We start from the raw sequence: 18,833 nt of genomic DNA on the forward strand, positions 1-18,833 counted from the left end.
TGAGGAGGTCATTTAGAAATTTGGTTTCTCCTCTTCCCTCCTTACTCTTCTCACCAACTCACATCCCTGATGCTTAGAAGGGGAGGGGGGAAAGATCTGGCTCTATGCAAGCAGGGGTGATAAAAAAATCTTTAAGGTAGTGATGTTGGGATGAACATGTGTGTGTGTCTTTTTTTCTCTCCTTGCCTAAAGATTCCTAATAAATGAAATGAAATCGTACACAACTGAATCTGAAATATGAAAAACTGGTTTCAATGACAAAGACTTGAACACAGAGCTAAAAGACAAATTTAAGGTGGTAGACACCTTGAGGAAGCTATTCTAGGCACCTGACCCAGATGTTCATTTGGTTTTAGGTAAAAGGCTTCCTAATATTAGATTGGGGATAGGGGTGGAATGATATCAATCAAGAGGAATAATGCTTTACCCAATTAAAAAATACAGCAAATTAAAACAGAGCAATACTTATGTCCTGTTGGAACAGGCACCCCGCACAGCAATGCACACTGAATGGTTGCTGCCCTGCACCTTCAAAGTTAGCCGAACTGAGGCCTCCAGGATGGCTAAAACCAGTGGGCTCTATATTCTGAGTTTTTTTTTTTGTTCCTGAGAATTTTTATGGAAGTTTATTTGAACCAAACTGAGGACATATGCCAGGGAGCAAGATTTCAAATGCTCCCTCCATTTTCTGAGTTTTTAGTGAGCTTGTTGAGGGGACTCAACAAGTTCCTCAGGCTGTCACTCTAATCACGTCCTCAGTTTACTTGTCAGGTTTTACTTTAAGGATGGCACCTCAATTTATAGCATCTGCTTCCCCTGAGTCACAAGCAGGTGGGTTCCCACTAGCTCAGTGCTCTTCACAGCCATGGCCACTGACACTGTCCCAGCTCTGATCCTGCTCCTGAGTCAACTGGAAGGTGAGACCCTCCCTTCCCAAACCAGAGACACCCTTGCGGTTCTCCCCATCCTGACACTGCAGCTCAGAAACTCGCTAAGTTGGCTCTTCCCTCCAAAGTCTGGCTTAAACACTTGAAAAGCAGAGAGAGCTTCAGCTGCAAAGTTCTCTACAAAACATAGCAAATTGTGCTCTTCCAATCACATGATCTTACCTTTTAAAGAAAGCTAAAACAAAAGCAACTTCCAACATAGCATTACAACTTTTAAAACCATTCACTTCAAAAGTAGTAATTCATGGGGATCAAGAGATTAAAGTGCTGGCTTTTAAAACTCCAAATTTGTATTGGGGGGTGGGGTGGGGGGCTACATAAAAGCCCTGCCGCGGATTTGTGTTTTTCTCCTGTGCTAGTGGGTGAAAGAAAAACAGGAGGAAAAAAAAAAAAACACTAAAAGTCTTGAATCAAACATTGGAAATTGTAAAAATGCTAGGGATCTGTGCAAATTGATCTCCCAGGGTTGTATCCTAGTGAGCCTCAAAAAAAAAAAAGGGAGGTGGACTGGCAAAAAGGATGGGGGAAAGACTCGAGACCACTACAAACAACCTCCCTTAATAAATACTATTTCATGAATAAGAAAGAGATGCGCCTGCATAAGAACTCAAAGCAACACTGAGCAGGGCCTCAGAGGGGCGGGGTCTAACCTGAACACTTCCTGTCTGCCCGCTGCGGGCTCCCCAGCACAGGCAGCCCAGGACCCAGGAGCAGGCACCACACAGGCTCTGGGGATGCCCAGTCCTCCCTCTGGACTGGAGGCCACTTAGGAGAGCTGAACTGTGACAGGGGAATGGCTTTCATTAGGCTGTTGTCTAACTTTAATAAAGGATCCTGAAAATAAAAGGCTAAGTGTATGATAGAAGACAAAAATCAAAAACAAAAAACCTGGGGGTAATATAAATACAATCTGGGGAAATATTTATTAATTAAAACTATCTTATAGTTTACAAAGAAGCTAGACAACAACAAAAGTATAATTGACCTTAAAATACTCAGTGAGACTGAGGCTTCACATCTTCTTCAGAATCTGAAGTATTCTGCAGGCGGGAGGCAGTGGCTGCGGCCCAGAGTCACCGATGCGACACCTGTGACCTGTGCAGGATTCGGAGACCAAAGCTTCCACAAAGCAAAAGGTTCAGGTCTCCTTTGGAAGTTCCATTCCCCATCCCCCACTGTCCTTATCTTCGTCACTCCCAAATTCCATCTCCAAGGCAAGTCCTCAGTTTATCGTCGGGAGAATCTGTTCTTGAAAGCTTTAATCGTCTTAGCCATCATGGGGGCAATTTCTGTGAGAAAAAAAAAAATACGGCCATTGTTTCAGATCCATGCAGTTGAGACATATACCAGCAGTGCTTTACAGTCAACGCCCAAGTCCCGTCTCTCTTGGCTCTGCACCAGCAGACAGACGGAGGCAAGTGGTAGCTGTCTGCTAATACTGCAATAAAAGTGGCTGCACAGAGCTGAGCAAACTTGCCCCTGGTTGTACAGTAAGTGGCAGAACTGGAATTCAATCCAGACTCTAAAGGCCATGCTGAGCCATAATTTAACACTACCTCACCAACAACTAAACCAGCAAAAAGCACACCCTTCCCACCCCGTTTGTCCAGGGTAGCAACAGGTCTAACACAAACTAAGTACAAAACCACCTAAGGACCGGTTAACCTGAGCTCAGCTAAAGCTTAAGCCAAGATTCCTACCCTCCCATGGGCTCTGAAGTGAATACAGAATAATGCTTTTAAGTTAGAACACCTCCTTAGAATACTGGGCATTCTATGGGAATCAAGTTAATAAAATACAAAACAGATCCGTCTAGATATAAAAAATACCTGGAAGCTGGGGTTTTAAGGTTATAAAATCTCAATAAGAACTATTACCATTGATCTGCTCTTATGCTGTAATCTTTAAAATAAAACTTGAATATTTTTGAATTGGTATGTTTAATAAAGTTATCCTTAAAAAAAAAAAAATCTCAGGCCCTGGCTGGTTGGCTCAGCGGTAGAGCATCAGCCTGGCATGCGGGGGACCCGGGTTCAAGTCCCAGCCAGGGCACACAGGAGAAGCGCCCATCTGCTTCTCCACCCCTCCCCCTCTCCTTCCTCTCTGTCTCTCTCTTCCCCTCCCACAGCCAAGGCTCCATTGGAGCAAAGATGGCCCGGGCGCTGGGGATGGCTCCTTGGCCTCTGCCCCAGGCGCTAGAGTGGCTCTGGTCGCAACAGACCGACTTCCCGGAGGGGCAGAGCATCGCCCCCTAGTGGGCAGAGCCTCGCCCCTGGTGGGCGTGCCGGGTGGATCCCGGTCCGGCGCATGCGGGAGTCTGTCTCTTCCCGTTTCCAGCTTCAGAAAAATACAAAAAAAAAAATCTCAATAAGATAAGACTATCATTTAGCTACCAATAATGGTTATAAACCTTATGTTATTGCCTGGAGAAAAGTTTATACTTAGGTTGAAAAAAAGGCAGAGTGCCAATATGAATATTTACTGTGATCATTATTTAAAAGAAAAACATGTGCCCTGGCCAGATAGCTCGGTTGGTTGGAGCGGCATCCCAATACAGAGGGGTTGCTGGTTTAATTCCCAGTCAGGGCACATACATACAGAAACAGATTATCAATGTTTCTGTCTCTCTCCCTTCCTCTCTCTAAAACCAATAAAATAAACACACACACACACGCATGCATTACGAACAAAGCAGGGGAAAGGAGTCTCTGACATCAGACCAGAGACATATGCTACATCCAACACACAGATGATGCAGGGGTGATGGCAAAGGAGTTCTAATGCCAGTGTCGAAATATCTGAGCAGATACATCAAGTTACTCACTCTTCACAGTCGGTTTCCTAGGATCATAGGAAACAGCGCTGCTGACCACAGGCACCAAGTGGGCACTGCTGGTGCTCGGGCCATCATAGGCTGGCTCCTCAGGGCTGGCATTAAAGCTATTGCTGCTGCCACTGCTGGAGGAAGCATGGCTGCTTCCTGTGGGGTACGGGGCTGGCTTAATCCTGTAACACAGAACACCGCTGGTTAATCACCAGCACGGGAAATCCACCTGCAGCACCAACAACCTGGGGCTGGCCTTCTGGAGGAAGACTCAGACCAGACAATTCTAGCACCCCAGATTATAGAAATGGCTCTGAGATGACAGTGGAGACTCTTCAGACTGAATGATAATCTCAACTAACTTTTCACTGTTTAGGTGTAAATCTGCATCAGGAAAATGCTAATGTGACTTAGATTAAATAATGCAGTCCTACCTTAACCCCACTGTTTAAATGGGGAATGGGAAAGCATAAGCAAGTGACTCCCAGGAGCCGGGCCCTGTTCTCCACTTCATCTTGACCTCAGAGGCATGACTAACCACCCAGCCTGCACTGCACTCAAGCTGCGGCTCCAGAGCCGTCTGCACTGCCATTCGCCCCCAACATGAACTGCTTCCTGCACCTGGGCTGCTTCCCAGGGGGAGTGACAAGCTCCTGGACTCTCTCCCCCAAGCTCACAGAAACTAGAGATCGTACTTGATTTTCTCATGCATAGCTGCTCCTCCTGTTCCAAACTTCTCCTGCCTCCTTCGAACATCACGAGGGGGCTTGACCACAGAGTTGACAAAGGCCATCTTTGCTTGTCGGCCTGTGGAGAAATATGGAGATTAATACCTGCCTCTTGATGGTACTGTTACTTCAATAATCTACATTATGACCAAATAAAGGCTTTCCAAGGACTCCCAAAGCTGAGGGTTCACCAACCCTAAAAACAGCTCTGTAGGGTAACATGAGCAGTGGCAGAAAACCCGCCCACCTCTGCCCTACTCCTGCAAGAGATTTAGGAGCCAGAGGCCCTTCATCAGCTGGGCCCACCAAGGCCCTGTTGTGGACCAGAGCAGAGCTCACTGTTTTGCCAGGCCCCATCCTGCCAGTCCCCCGCCCCTGACCTTTGGGCTTATTGGCATGTGCAGAGCGGATATTCTTTGTCAGTACTTGTAGCCGCTGCTCTCGGGCATCCTGAAGCCGCAAGTACATCTCCCGCCACGACTCGTACTCTTCTGGCCTTTCTTCCTTAAAGTCTCGGTGACAGTGAACTTTCCATAATTGATCTGTTTCTTCAATTAATACCTACAGCCAGAACCAGGACATCATTTATATGCAAGCACTCTTATATATCTCTTTTTCACCTTTAATCGCCTAGGGTTTCCTAATGATTTTTTGGTCTGCATAGAATTACATTAAAATATAATGGTTCTAAAAAAAAGCCAAGTCACTAAATTAAAGTTAAACGTGAGGTAATGTATTAGCTGCTTTTAATGGTTTGTGTGGGTAGGAGACACCACAAAACAAGTTGAGATCAGTCTTTTCCTTTAGAGAAATCAGTGAAAGGTAGAACCAGAATGAAGTCAAATCCAGGCATTTCCCAAGTACTACACTGAACTGTAGTGGCCGGGGCCACCTAAGAAGGATGTTCTAATTCCTTCGGTGTCAGAGCAGCAGCTAATGCAATCAAACAAGTACGTTCCAGCATTATGAGAAGGGCTTTTGGACACATCTCAGCACTTCTAGGAGACACCCAGCCATTTGTGCTCTTTTAAAACTCCACCAGACACCTGAGTGTTGACACAAAGCTCTATCCCCGGCCTTGATCCCAGGAGCTGTGCTGCCAGAATTCTCCCTTGACCTTTGTGACTAGGTGAGCCCAGGGGAGGTGTGGGAAGTGTTTTCCTGCTCCCTCTGAATCCACCTTGATTCTAGCCCAAAGGTTCACTTAAGATGGTAGAGGCAGATGCAAAAAACATTCTTGTTTAAAGGCCCACTGGCAAAACAAACAGTGACCCAACCAGTGGCCTGCCCTTCAGCTGCAGCAGATTCACAGACACAAAGCTATTTTTGGAGACAAGTCAGAAAACTGCCCTCTTCCCACCCAAACAGGATACTCACGTGATTGTATTCCTCTATACGATACAGCTGATCAGGCGTACACCTCTCTAAAACGGGTTCCAGAACAGAATACGGGACACCTCCTACTTCAAAGATTGCTGCAGAGAATCAAAGGTGAAAGCGTTGAGTAGCAGCCAAGCCACCGAGTAATACGGTCCCAGTGCTGCAACGTGCTTAAGAGCAAGAGAGAAGCATGTGACTTACAGTCAATGTTGTTTTTAAGTACTCGGATGCACAGCTGGTGCAAGGTCATCATTTTGGGGAGATAGGCACACTTGGAACCAGAATACACCTGCATCTTAGAATTCATTCTCCTTCCAGTGAACCCAGCTTCTTCCTCTTCCTGGGGAGAAGCGTGTGCTGTACCGTGAGAGAACGGGAACGTAAGTTACAAAAAAGGCTCTAAGCTAAATAGTAAAAACTCTCCTCCCACCCCATTCCTCAGCCTCCCAGTCCCCTTTCTCAGAGGCAACAAGTGTTACCAGTTTCTTGACCATCCAGAGAGTCTATGCAAAAGCAAGCAAATATGAATTTTACTCCTTTTTAACCAATTAATAACATACTACTATCATCATCTTCTCCATTTACCACATTTTAGAAACCACTCCATGTCAGTACACACACTTTTCACATTTTTTATAGTTGTGCAGGATGCCGCTGTTAGTCTCTTGCTGAGAATCACTTACATTGTTTTTAATTCTTTTGCTATTAAAACTATACTTTTTTATTTATTAAAAATGTTTATTTTATTGATTTTAGAGAGAGGAAGGAGGGGAGACAGAAATGGAGAGAGAGGCAGGAACATCGATCTGTTCTGTATGTATCCTGACTGGGGATCGAACCAGCAACCTCTGCGCTTTGGGATGTTGCTGTTACAAACTGAGCTATCCAGCCAGAGTGACTAGATTTTGTTTTTAAAAAATAAAAAGCTTGCCTGACCAGGCGGTGGCGCAGTGGATAGAGCGTTGGACTGGGATGTGGAAGGCCCAGGTTCGAGACCCCGAGGTCACCAGCTTGAACCCAAGGTCACTGGCTCCAGCAAGGGGTTACTCGGTCTGCTGAAGGCCCGCGGTCAAGGCACATATGAGAAAGCAATCAATGAACAACTAAGGTGTTGCAACGTGCAATGAAAAACTAATGATTGATGCTTCTCATCTCTCTCCGTTCCTATCTGTCTGTCCCTGTCTATCCCTCTCTCTGACTCACTCTCTGTCTCTGTAAAAAAAATAAAATAAAATAAAAAAATAAAAAAAAATAAAAAGCTCATGCAGAACATATAAAATAAAAGGCTGCTAATAACAGTAGCAGCAAAGATTTACTGAACACTTACTATGTTCAGCTGAGAGATTTATCAGCTTTTAATCCACTTAAGAGCCCTATGAGGCAGAAACCAATATTATTTCCATTTACAGAACATGTAACTGAAGTCCACGGAAATCAAGTTATTACCCAAGTTCATATAACTTGTAGAAGCCAGAGCTGGATTCAAACCCAATACATCAAACTCCAGAGCCTGCGTGATTAGGAAACATACCAAAATCTGATGCCAGATCATGATTGAATTTTTAAAATCTTTCTCCCATTAAAAAAAAAAAAAGATATAGAATATTACCTTTCCGCTTTGGTTGAAAGGAGGACACCAAATCGAGAGAAGGAAGTGGCCGGTAATTGGCCTGGATCACAGGTAATGGGAGGTCTGGCAACACGGGCAGTACATCGGTGGGGACCTGCAGAGGGAGACCAGTAACTGGAGAGCCTTTTCTACATGCACAGCTTCCCTTCCACTCCATCCCAGCAGTGCTGGCCATGAGCACGTCACAGGCAGAGCCAGGCTGCAGCACGGGGCGAGAGTCCTGTCTGACCGCCTAAGTCAGGAAATACACAGAGATGGGCCCAGCACAACGGGACACCTCAGCAAATATTTTCCTTGCCTACTCCCTAACCCTGGGAGCTAGAGAGGCTTGAAGGAAATTACTTATACTGAAATTAAACAGGACACATAAAAGCCAGCCAAGCAAAACAGCAGCAGGAGTGGGGGGTGGGGTGTCTTGGGAGCTCCACAAAGCCAGACACTCTGAATGGGAAGCCACCAAGGGGCTGAAGGAGTTACCTTTCTCGGCTTGGCTGAATTGGCTCCAGCCGGCTGAAGCTTCTCTAACTTGTTTTCGTTCACCTTAGGTAATTTCTGAGCTGAGTCCAAGTTTTTACTAGTGCTTTTCGAGTCATTTTTTTTAAGTCCTTTTCCTCCAACAGTTGCAGCAGAGGATTTCACAATCTTTTTCTTTTTCTTCCGGGGCTGGTCATAGCTGAGGTATGACTCAAAAGACATGGTGGGCTGCTCAAATTCATCATCCATATCTGCCTCCTCAACTTTAGGGAGGGAGCCCACTGACTTTCTATCTGAATGAGTTTTCGCTTTCCCTTCCTGAGTCTTTAGGTTGTTAGAAAGCTTCTCTTTTGTCTTGGGCGGCATGTCTCCAGTCCCCTTTCCTGTGTCTAAGCTGTGTAGACTTTGCTTGTTTTTGTCAGATTTGGTTTTCTCTGAGTCTTTATGCTTTTGCTTTTTAAGGTGGTTGTCTGAAGCAGTCTCCAAGGGGGATGGAAACTTCTTGGAGCTGCCCTCTCTTCCCTTCTCTTTCTTGCTACCACTAGAGGGCAGCTTTTCCTTTGTGCCATCCCCTGACAGGGGCCTCCGGGTTTCCTCTTTGGAGAAGGCCTTGTGGGATCTCTCTCTGCTCAAGGATGACTTTTCGTCTCCCCTGGCATCCACTGGACGTTTTTCTTTATGGGAAGATTTGTGCTCTTTGTTCTGACTCACAGTCCCTTTCCCCTGGGGTTCACCAAGGTGTCTTTCCTGACTGACCCCCAGTCTGTCCTGAAAGGCATTACTGTGGCCCTTCCCAGGCTTCTGGTGTAGCACGAAGGGCTCGTGGTCCTCATCTGGGGATCTGTAAGGGTCCATGGACAGCCGGTGAGGACTGCTAGACGACGGAGGGGACTGAACATGGCCGTAATCAGAAGATTCGTGGTCTGAAGAGTAAACTGGTGAAACCCGGTGGCCTCTCTTTTGCTCGTCTCTCCTCTCATGACTATGAGACACTTTGTGAGGTCTTTCGAGCTCTGATAATTTTCTGTGTTTTTTCTGTCTGTGGTCAGGACTATACGGTTGGCTACCAGACGCTTTCCAGTTTTCTTGGTAGTGCACCTCCATCTCCTCCTTCTGAAAAGCATCCCTGGGGCGCTTTCGGGAATTGTTCTTGTCAACGTCCTGCTCATCGGGGTCAGTGTTTCTAAATAAAAGAAAACGCAGATAAAGCAGTTATAATCTCAGTGTGATCCTTGTTTAGAGGACAACGTCATGGAACCTGAGATCACAAAAGAGCTGAAGAGAATGCAGTTAGAAACAAGGTCTTGAAAAGAAGGTAAATGTTCTGCTCAAAATAAAGGGAATTGAGCCTGACCAGGTGGTGGTGCAGTGGACAGAGCATTGGACTGGGATGCAGAGGACCCAGGTTCGAGACTACGAGGTCACCAGCTTGAGCGCAGGCTCATCTGGTTTGAGCAAAAGCTCAGCAGCTTGGACCCAAGGTCGCTGGCTCAAGCAAGGGGTTACTCGGTCTGCTGAAGGCCCGCTGTCAAGGCACATATGAGAAAGCAATCAATGAACTAAGGTGTCTCAACGAAAAACTGATGATCGATGCTTCTCATCTCTCTTCGTTCCTGTCTGTCTGTCCCTGTCTATCCCTCTCTCTGACCCTCTCTGTGTCTCTCTCTGTGTCCCTGTAAAAACAAACAAAAAAATAGACTTCATTTAAAAAAATAAATAATAAAGGGAAATGAGAAATGTGTTCTGCTCAAAGACACACAACTAAGTTTTTTTGTTTTGTTTTTTTTTGTGAGAGAATAAGAGAGAGAGAAAGCAAGGACAGACAGAAAGGAAGGGAGAGAGATGAGAAACATCAACTCCTAGTTACAGTGCCTTAATTGTTCATTGATTGCTTTCTCATATGTGCCTTGATGGGGGCAGCCGAACCAGTGATCCCTTGGTTCAAGCCAGCAACCTCTTGTGCAAGCCAATGACCATGGGGTCATGTCTATGATCCCACGCTCAAGCCAGTGACCCCGGGGTTTAAACGTGAGCCCTCAGAGTCCCAATCCGACACTCTATCCACTGTGCTCCTAGTCAGGCTGTTTTGTTTTGGGTTGTTTTTTTTTTGAGAAGGATCATGCTGACAATCCCATGCTAAAGCCAGGAATCTCAGGGTTTCAAACCTGGGTCTTCAGTGTCCCAGGTTGATGCTCTATCCTCCGTACCCCCAACAGTCAGGCAACATGCAACTAAGTTTTAAAACTGGGAACTCAAATATTCAATAAATGGAAAATGATGAGTTTAACTGCAGGATAAGAAGAATATCAAATATCTTGCGGACATGAAAATGCTTAACACTGGGACACAAAAAAAGTTGTTATATATACAGTTCATTTGCAACCACCTAGTAAGCCTTTGAGTAAAAAGTTAGAAAGAAACATACCAAAATGTTAATAATCCTTATTTTTGGATGGTAGGTTATAAGAAATTTTGATCATTTCTCTTTTTTTTTGACAGAGAGAGGGATAGACAGGGATGGAGAGATGAGAAGCATCAATCATTAGTTTTTCATTGCGCATTGCGACACCTTAGTTGTTCATTGATTGCTTTCTAGTATGTGCCTTGACCGTGGGCCTTCAGCAGACAGAGTAGCACCTTGCTTGAGCCAGCGACTTTGGGTCCAAGCTGGAGACCTCCAGGTCTGGAACCTGGGGCCTCGGCATCCCAGTCCGATGCTCTATCTACTGCGCCACCACCTGTCAGGCTGATCATTTCTATTTTTAATTTTTTCTAATAATTCTGCCTGACTGGTGGTGGCACAAGGAATACATGGATAGACCATTGATTGACCCAGAATGCTGAGGTGCCAGATTTGAAGCCCCAAGGTCACTGGCTTGATCACAGGATCAAAGGCTTGAGTGAGGAGTAGCTGACTGGAACACAGGCTCATTCACATGAGCCCAAGGTCTCTGGCTTGAGCAAGGGGTCACTGGCTCGGCTTGGGCCCCATGGTCAAGGCACATATGAGAAGCAATCAGTGAACAACGCAAGTGAAGCAACTACAAGTTGATGCTTCTCATCTCTCTCCTCTCTTTCTCAAATCAATAAAAAGTTTTCTTCTAATATTCTATAATGATCATGCATTAAAAAGGTGGGTTTTTTATTGACTTGAGAGAGAGGAAGAAAAGAGAAACTTCAACTTATTCCACTTTATTTATGCATTCATTGGTTGATTCTTGTGTGTGTCCTGACTGGGGATTGAACCTGCAACCTTGGCACATCTGGACAAAGCTCTAACAAACCAAGCTATATGGCCAGGGCTGATCATTGATTACTTTTATATTTGAGGTTAAAAAAAAATATTTTAAATAAGGCAGAAAAGGAATGATAAAAGAAAAACTTTTCTGTCCGTAAACACTCCAAATGCCATATTTAACCATGAAACTGAATAATCCTACAGAGTAATATTCTTACCGTTCCACAGGAACCAACTTCTTCCACTGGGCCACCAGATCCCTGGCAAAGTTTCCGACGTGCTCATGTTTTCGTAAGCTATTTACTGTTTTCCCAACCCCGGTCTCCTATAATTAGACAATGGAATTAATTGTTAGAGGGTTGTAGAAATAGGCTCACCATTTTCAAAGAAATCAGACCTGCTTTTTAACAAGCCAGTAACTTCCTTTCTAAAATACACCTTGCAAGTCTCAGTACAAAATTACTTTGTTTCTATACCCCAAACCTTAATGACACATAGTAGCAAAGCATACCAAATCAGAAGAGGAAATACTAAATTAAAAAACACTTCTACAATAGTAACCAGATTTTTGGCAGGTGTTAGGCACTGAGCTAAGAGCTTTGCATACAGTATCAATCCAGGAATCTACAGCATTTTACAAAGAAGGAACAGCCTAAAGTAACAGAACTTGGATTTGAACCCAAGACTAGTTGGTGCCAAAGTCAGTGTTTCTTTAATTTTTTAGAAAAAAAAAATTGAAATAAAATTCACATAACATAAAATTTACCATTTTTTAACCCTAATTTAAATTCTAAAAATATTTAATAGAGGAATGGAGAGAAAGAGAGACAGACAGAGACAGAAACGTGCCCTGACCCAACTTGTAACATCTGTGTATCTATCTGGTCGATGTTTCAATAACCAAGCCATCGGTCACGGCCATTTTAACCACTTTAAAGCTTTAAAGTGGTTTTTCAGTGGTTTCCAGGCACCCACAATATGGTGCAACAACCATCGCCACTATCTAATTCCAGAATATTTCTGTTACCCTAAAAAGAAACCCTGTTGCTCCCAATTCTCCCCTGCCCCTGGCAGCCAATAATCTACTTTCTGCCTATGATCTGCCTATTTTGGACATTTATAAAAATGAAATAATTCAATATATGGTTTGTGTCTCGTATCTTTCACTTCCAACGCCCATGTTCTTTATGGCCTTACTGTACAATTCCTCCCAGTGGAAAAAAATACAGTGCTATTTAATATTTAAAGTTATAAAGTTCTTACCGCAAGAATGTCTACTGTAATAGGCAAGACGGAGAGTTTCTTCAAATATTTTAATAGCTGTAGAGGGAATAAATAAACATTAGTTCCTATAAAATCATCATCATTCACTGGAACAAATAAGAATAATACCTGATGGTTAAATACTTACTCAGTCTAAGTATTACATAGTAACAAATATGGTTATTATCCCTATTTTACAAGTGTAAAAACAGGTTTAGAAAAGGTAAGCTACTTGCCCTAGGACTCAACTTTGGCAAGATTCACCCAGGTCTGTGGCTTTAAATTCCCTGCTTTCAACCACTTTGCTACATCACGGGAAATGAGTTACAGAAGAGAATCAAACCTACCAACTCGAAGGAAAAGCATCAACTATCATTTTGCCCCAGTTTTGAGAGATATTTTTTTAGATTTTACTTATTCATTTTTAGAGAGAGAGCAGAGAGAGAGAGAGAGAAAGGGAGAGAGAAGGGGAGAGGAGCAGAAAGCATCAACTCCCATATGTGCCTTGACCAGGCAAGCCCAGGGTTTCGAACCGGCAACCTCAGCATTCCAGGTCGATGCTTTATCCACTGCACCACCACAGGTCACGCCTGAGAGTTAATTTCTGAGGAAGGTATCAACCTTACGAAAATTACCCATGAACCTGGCACAGAGGAAAATAAAAAGGACAGGAGGTCTCCATAAGAAAAGAATATCAAGTTTCCAGGCAGAGTCAATAGTGTCTAACAGAATTGTTTTTTTTAATACAACGGGAAGCCAAGACCAATTTCAAGTTACTGGAATCAGCATTGCCATTAATGGTGAACACCAAATATCTGAGTTGATTAGAAAAGCGATCTGGGCCTGACCTGTGGTGGCGCAGTGGATAAAGCGTCGACCTGGAAATGCTGAGGTCGCCGGTTCGAAACCCTGGGCTTGCCTGGTCAAGGCACATATGGGAGTTGATGCTTCCAGCTCCTCCCCCCTTCTCTCTCTCTGTCTCTCCTCTCTCTCTCTCTCTCTCTGTCTCTCCCTCTCCTCTCTAAAATGAATAATAATAATAAAGCACCTCTTACCTAAGAGTGTGCCTTAAAAAAAGAAAAGAAAAGAAAAGAAAAGCGATCTGGGTTTGGCCACATTTTCTTTCTGTAGTCCCTAAAACTAGGTCAATTTTAGGACAGCACTGCTGTTAAGACAGAGTTCCGGAGTCAAAGACAGGCTTTAGTTTGGCTCTGTCACCTCCTTGCCAATTGATCTTGTGCAAATCAGTAATCTCTCTGAACCTCATTTACTTCATCTACAAAATAGAAACTGGATCCTGTTTGTACTTCACAAGTATGAGGATTCACTGAGACAAACCATGTATAGTCCTTAGACATAGTGTCTGGAATCCTATAAAAGCTCAATAAATGTTTATTATTAATCATTTCATTCATTTATACATCAGTGAACAGATCTTTAAATGTCTATCCTCGATTCTTAACCAGATATTCACCAGCCAATTACCACCAAAAGTCATGACTGGCCATGACTTTCTCCAGAAACTGTGTATGTACATGTAAACATATTATCATTAAAGAAGGTGCAAAGTACAAGTAGTTCAAAATAGATAACTGTGACTATCTTTACATATTAGATAACAAGATCTGTCCTTTTTTCTTGTGTAGCCCAGGGTAAAATTAGTATGTCACAATGCTATAGGTGGAGTAGTAGCAAGTATGTTTTTCTTGTCATTCTACTTCAATAATTAACGAATATGGTCACTACGCAGCTCACCTGGATCACAAGTGATAATACTGTTTGACCAGGAACAAATGAGAAGCCAAGTGGTAGATATAGGGAGTTTCACCATCATAACTGAGTAAAAAGGATCCTCTACTTCAAATTTGATTACCACCAACATCTAACTTAGGAGAAAGTTTATGTGTATTTCTTGTCATCCCAGCTATGGGTACAAAGATTAATGCCAATTCCTTTTCTTGAGACTTGTTTGGAGGTTCTAGCAGAGGAACGCAGCTACTCGTATACCCTTGACCAAAGAATGGTCCTCTCCTCTAGCGGAGAAGGTCGTCCTCTTCGACCGAGCGCGCAGCTTCGGGAGGGACGCACATGGAGCGGTGAGGGAGGAAGGGGACACCCGCCTAGCCAGCCAGATCAGCTGAGTCAACCCTGGCAATCAATGGGGTGACAGATGTCGCAGCCAGATCGCCCTCACATCCCCAATTCCTTTTCTTAAAGGAAAATTTAGAATCATTGAAAAAGTTAAAAATAGGTTCTCTCCTAATGCCATTCCCTGGAGGCATTTATATACCATCTACTGTGTGTGGGCTACTATGCTAAATTCTTGCATGTGTTACCTCATTTCATCTTCATTAGCCACCTCTATAAAATGGATAGTTCTCTTTCTGTTTTATACATTTTGAGCCCAGCGAGGTTAGGTAACTTGCCCAATGAGTTAGCAAGCATATCTACCACAGCCTTCACTACCAAGCCAGGAGAAACATCCAACATAACACCGTCCTTAGAAGATAGGAACAGAAAATAGAGCTGTAACTCATGTGCCTCTTAGCATACATACCCCATCAATGCAATATAGCTCCTCCTTAGTATCACATTGTTAAACAGTTGACAGTCCACAGCATAAAGGAGGTCACCATGGCGACAAAGGGTCCTCAGGACCTCCAGGAAGCCAACCTTAAGGATAGGGCCAGAAGTCACTGAGGGTGTGTACCATCTCAAAGCCTGGCACTAACTGGAGGAGTAAATGCTACCTGTATAGTTTGCTTTGGATTAGTAGGGACAACTTAAGACCTTGGAGATTTTCAAAATGATTTAGCCCAACCGAAGAGAAAAAAGGGCTTCACAGCCCCTCTATTTTCAATGAAGTTCAAGAAAAAACTAAACAATAACAAGGTAAAAGCAAGCTGGGTATCCTCAGGTAGATGGAAACTTGTTATTAAACCAACAGACCAAATGCAGAGTTTGCAAGAACTGATAACAGGTCACTGAGAAATGTCAAACATTTGCATAATACATGCTTAGGAATTTCAGCTGTCTTCTGCACGCTCCTTCAACCCAAAGAGCAGATGATGTTCATAATGTTGACTCATTATTCTCCTCTTGCCATCAAACTGTTCTGAGTAGTTTTCACATTGAAAATGTAATGCTGGTCTCTTTTTTGGCTGCCAGAAACTCACTGAAGTGGACAATGAATGCAAACGTCAAACCTTTTATGAGAAGCAAATGGCCACAGAAGTTGCTGCTGATGCTCTGGGTGAAGAATGGAAGGGTTATGTGGTTCAAATCAGTAGTGGGAATGACAAACAAGGTTTCCTCATGAAGCAGGGTGTCTTGACCCATGGCTGTGTCTGCAGGCTGCTGAATGAGGGGCATTCCTGTTTCAGGCCCAGGAGGACAGGAGAGAGAAAGCACAAATCTGTCTGAGGTTGCACTGTGGATGCCAATCTTGGTGTTCTCAACTTGGTCATTGCCAAAAAAAAGGGGGAGAAAGATATTCCTCTTCTCACTGATACTACTGTGCCTGTTGCCTAGGGCTCAAAAGAGCTAGCAGAATCCTCAAACTTTTTCAATCTCCCTAAAGAAGATGATGTCCTCCAATATGTTGTGATAAAGCCCCTAAATAAAAAAGGTAAGAAACCTTGAACCAAAGTGCCCAAGATTCAGCATCTTGTTACACAAACATTGGCCTGTTCCTCTGAAGAAACAGTGGACTAAGAAAAATAAGGAAGAGGCTGCAGAATATGCTACGCTTGGGGCTAAGAGAATGAAGGAGGCCAAAGAAAAATGCCAGGCTTAGACTGCCAAGAGATAGATAGACGTAGGCTGTCCTCTCTGAGAGCTTCTACCTCTAAGTCTGAGTCCAGTCAACAATGAGATTTTCTAAGAGTAATAAATAAAGGAACAAACATCAAAGATAAAATTAACACCAGGCAGGTACCTTTACCAGCCATGAATATTGTTTCCCATAGGAACCAACTAACCCTGGTCTCTGTCTGATACCTTTTCCCCAATTAAGCCTTGGCCAATGATGAACTTAAAGGTGAAAACAATTACAGTTAAATGCCAATGTTCAATACCAGAAAATCACGAACATAGGTGTGGAATACACACTTCGGCTAATAATAGTTTGAAATCAAGATTTAGTTGCAAATTCAATACTGCTATATAATCACCTTAGCAATTTCAGGAGCAACCTGTGGGAGCTTGTTGGGTTAACAGAAGGTTGAGAAGGCCAGTGTGCCAGCTTGCAGTTTTCCCCCTGCAGTTGGCTCAGTTCTGAACGCCAACTATTGCGCCCTTTGCAAAAATGAACTCCCAACATTTTCTCATCTTATTAATGCTCACTTCATAACTTCATAACACAAAGCCAGAAGTTTAGGGTGACTTCCTATCTGGGAAGATAAAGCCCAAATATTGGCAATAATCACTAATAGTTCAAATAGGATGAGAAGTCAAATCTTTTCCTAGTTCAAAATTTCATACACAATCAACTACTAGAAAGCTACCTCAAAATGTAAATTCTAGTGGAAGAAGGACTATAGATACAACATGGTGCATTTTTTTAACCTGATAGACCAAAATTGGGGTTAGGAATTGTTTACATAATACTATATTGCTTTAAGGTTTTAAACAGTCACAAACCTACAGTGTTCAGGAAAACAAGCTAGTACTCAGAAATAGTAAACATTTATTAGATGTCCAAAACGTGTTCTTGTAAAAAGAAAACTTGTGAATATTCTTGGCCACTAGGTAAGCCGCAATAGAAAATATAACAAAACAACTGAAAGTATTTGTTTCACAGATGAAATGAAATTTAAAACTAAAATGGCCTCCTAAATAAGTGGTCCTTTGAGCTAGGTGTGAATACAAAGAGTTAAAAAGTGCACCTGATAGTGAGATGCTGTATGCAGCCTTCAGAAATAGAGGAAAAAAACCTCATTTCTGACAGGCTGGAAACAAGGTGACGAGAAAGGAGCCCTTCAAGAAAAATTGTGAAGGGTGGTGATTAACATCTACTGAGCACTTCCCATGAGCCTGGCATTTCTGCCTTTTAGTCTAGTCTTAGGAAGAATCAGCAGAGAATGTCACCGACGTCCATGGCTCCTAAATGGATTGGAACCCAAATCTCACCACCACTTTATCTCCACCTGCTCCTCGATTACTTGCTCTTCAACTGGCATTCTGGAGTTTAGCGATCCAACTCTTAGAAACTAGACACTCTAGCTAGAATGCTGACAGAGAATGCCAAACCTTAGGTGTTTTCATCCACGTTTTTCAACTTTTAAGAATTCTAACTAACATCCCCCACTTTCCCAGAAATTGAGTAGCTGGGTAACTCATTCGGAAACTGAGAAGAATGCACTTAAGAAAACAATTTAAAAAATAAAACTGAGTACAATTAAAAATGGTTGGCCATCACTCGCTGCAAAACGAGGAACGGTAGCTCTTACTTTTCCATCAGGGCCAAAGGAAATCTACTTGCAACTTCTAACCTCTCTCTCTCTCTCTTTTTTTTTTCCTTCTTCCAACTACAACCTAAGTTTCTAGGCTATATACAGCTAGATGACGTGAGGTTTGTTTTATTTTTAAAAGGATTTACCCAGAAAGTGAGAAGATCCACGTTCTAATAAAGCCAGAAGGCAATAAAAACGTCTCTTAGAGACGCAGGACCACACACCAAGCCTAGACTCCATCCTGCACAGACAGAACCACCTCCTTCTCCCTCCGAACAAACATCAAAAGACACTAAGAAGCAAACACCTGGGAGGCAGGGACGGAGCGGGCAGCAGTTAACTGCAGGCGAGCTCCCCCGACCGGACAGCGCGGGCCCGGGACACAGAGGGAGGCTCGGAAGCACCGGCGACACGCGGTGTCCGCACGGTGCGCGCCCCCGACCGCCGCGGGCGCCCCGGCCCGGCCCCGGGAGACGGGGCGGCCCCGGCCCCGGCCCCGGCCCGCAGAGACCCGCCACCGGGCGTGCGGGCTGCCGCCGCGTGGGCAGCAGCCAGTGGCCGCGAACTTCCCGACGCCAGGCAGCGAGCGCCGCGGGGCCCGGCTCCGGGTCCGAGCCCCCACGGCCCCTGCCGAGCAGGAGGGGCCGCGGCCGGGCCCACGACCGTTACGGGGCCGCGCCCGCCTAACGCCCGCCCCGCTCCGCGCTGCCCTCTCGCTCACCTTCTTCGGATCCGGGTTTGCGGCCAGTCGCGCCTGCAGCTTCTCCACAACTTGGAGCGCCGACTCTGCCGCCATCGCTGTCACTGGCGCGGCCTCCTCGCCGGAACTGGGCTCGCGTCGCGTCCGCGGGCCGCAGCTCCGCCCTCCGTGCATCCCCGGCGGAGACGGAAGCGCT

General features: G+C 44.4%; 1 protein-coding gene across 2 annotated transcripts; it reads right to left on the reverse strand.

Annotated features, from left to right (window-relative positions):
• Positions 1–1,432: 1,432 nt before the first annotated feature.
• ELOA (elongin A) lies at positions 1,433–18,823 on the reverse strand. 2 transcript variants are annotated; one of them, XM_066270118.1, is made up of 11 exons: positions 18,659–18,823; positions 12,485–12,541; positions 11,440–11,546; positions 7,987–9,166; positions 7,489–7,603; positions 6,081–6,236; positions 5,877–5,974; positions 4,926–5,060; positions 4,467–4,578; positions 3,772–3,953; positions 1,433–2,236 (listed from the first exon to the last, which is right to left on the reverse strand). In XM_066270118.1, exons 1-10 carry the CDS (start codon positions 18,809–18,811, stop codon positions 3,775–3,777), a joined length of 2,292 nt encoding a protein of 763 aa, XP_066126215.1. In that variant the 5' UTR covers positions 18,812–18,823; the 3' UTR covers positions 1,433–2,236; positions 3,772–3,774. The 2 variants fall into 2 exon arrangements, with proteins under 2 accessions (XP_066126215.1, XP_066126214.1); XM_066270117.1 differs by having other exon boundaries at positions 4,880–5,060.
• Between the last annotated feature and the right edge of the window lie 10 nt (positions 18,824–18,833).

This window comes from Saccopteryx bilineata, chromosome 3, assembly GCF_036850765.1.
Source record: "Saccopteryx bilineata isolate mSacBil1 chromosome 3, mSacBil1_pri_phased_curated, whole genome shotgun sequence".
NCBI lineage: Eukaryota > Metazoa > Chordata > Mammalia > Chiroptera > Emballonuridae > Saccopteryx > Saccopteryx bilineata.